Raw genomic sequence first — 1,128 nt, 5'->3', positions numbered from 1 at the left:
CATGTCCTCGAAAATGATTTTGTATGCTTTCAACTAAACTTAATAGCTAATTTTACCAAATACTTATCTACAAACAATTACGGTTAATTAAATCAGCTAATATAATTAGCTACCCACTAACAATATTTTAACCTAAATGCTATTTTAATTCTTTTTACGGAATCAAAATTGAAGTAAATGTAGCTAGATTCTTTTTTTTTTTCTTTTGTTTTGTTTTTTTTTTTTGAAAAGGAATTTTTTTTTCTTTTGTTCTTTTTGTTTTATTTATTTATTTTTTTTGTTTTGGCTCTTTTCCTTGAAAGAATCATTGGGTTGAATCATAAACTTGAAGCAATCCGTCTAAGGCAAAAACTTGTGTGAGACCGTTTTACGGGTCTCAATCCGTGAGACGGGTCGGATTTTTAATAATATGGGTAAACCCGCGCAGTCCAGCATCATTCATTGCATTTGGAAGATCTTTTTTGTTAGCAAATATAAGCAGCACAACATCATGGAGCTCATCTCCATTCAACATCAGGTGCAATTCATCTCTTGCCTCCACAATACGATCTCTATCATTGCTATCAACAACAAAGATGAGACCGTGCTTGTTCTGGAAATAGTGCATGGACGGATCTTGTCCTGGCCACCAACATCCCAACTTGAGCTTGTACAATATGGTTGTCTTACCAGATGCATCAAGACCAACCATCAGGATATGCATCTCCTTCTTGGCAAAAAGCTTACTGAAGAACTTGGTGAATGTGACTCCATTGCTCTTTCTTCCCGATGTTCCCTGAGAGAAACTTATGAAAGAGGGATCTAATGAGCGGAAACGAGAGAAACAGAGCCGAAAGGAGAAATGAAGCCTGCGAATCTGCATGCGATCAATGCATAATATCTCATAGATTTGTTTCTCTCTCTGTTTGCCAACCAATTCTTCTTCACTCTCAAGCTCTTCGCCTCCTACGACCTAGTCTTCCAAGCTTCTCCTCCTCCTATCTTCCACTCTTATCTAATCATCTTTTATTTTCTCAACACCATCTTCCACTCTTATCTCATCCTCATCTAAATTACACTTTGCGGAGGAAGAGGAAGATGAACCACCACCCCTTAGCTGTAAAGAAGGTGGTGGTGTTGATGATGAAG

General features: G+C 37.4%; 1 protein-coding gene across 1 annotated transcript; it reads right to left on the bottom strand.

Moving 5' to 3' along the window:
- Positions 1-376: 376 nt before the first annotated feature.
- LOC116020407 (ADP-ribosylation factor-like) lies at positions 377-862 on the bottom strand. Its single transcript, XM_031260885.1, has one exon. The coding sequence runs from the start codon at positions 860-862 to the stop codon at positions 377-379; it is 486 nt and encodes a 161-aa protein (XP_031116745.1).
- Between the last annotated feature and the right edge of the window lie 266 nt (positions 863-1,128).

The sequence above is a fragment of the Ipomoea triloba genome, chromosome 5 (assembly GCF_003576645.1).
Source record: "Ipomoea triloba cultivar NCNSP0323 chromosome 5, ASM357664v1".
Lineage (NCBI taxonomy): Eukaryota > Viridiplantae > Streptophyta > Magnoliopsida > Solanales > Convolvulaceae > Ipomoea > Ipomoea triloba.
The sequence above is the reverse complement of the archived record's forward strand: the minus strand, read 5'-3'. Positions and strand labels throughout refer to the sequence as shown.

Coding starts and splice junctions, on each gene's coding strand:
- LOC116020407 (XM_031260885.1), bottom strand. CDS start 862: ATGCAGATTCGCAGGCTTCATTTCTCCTTTCGGCTCTGTTTCTCTCGT.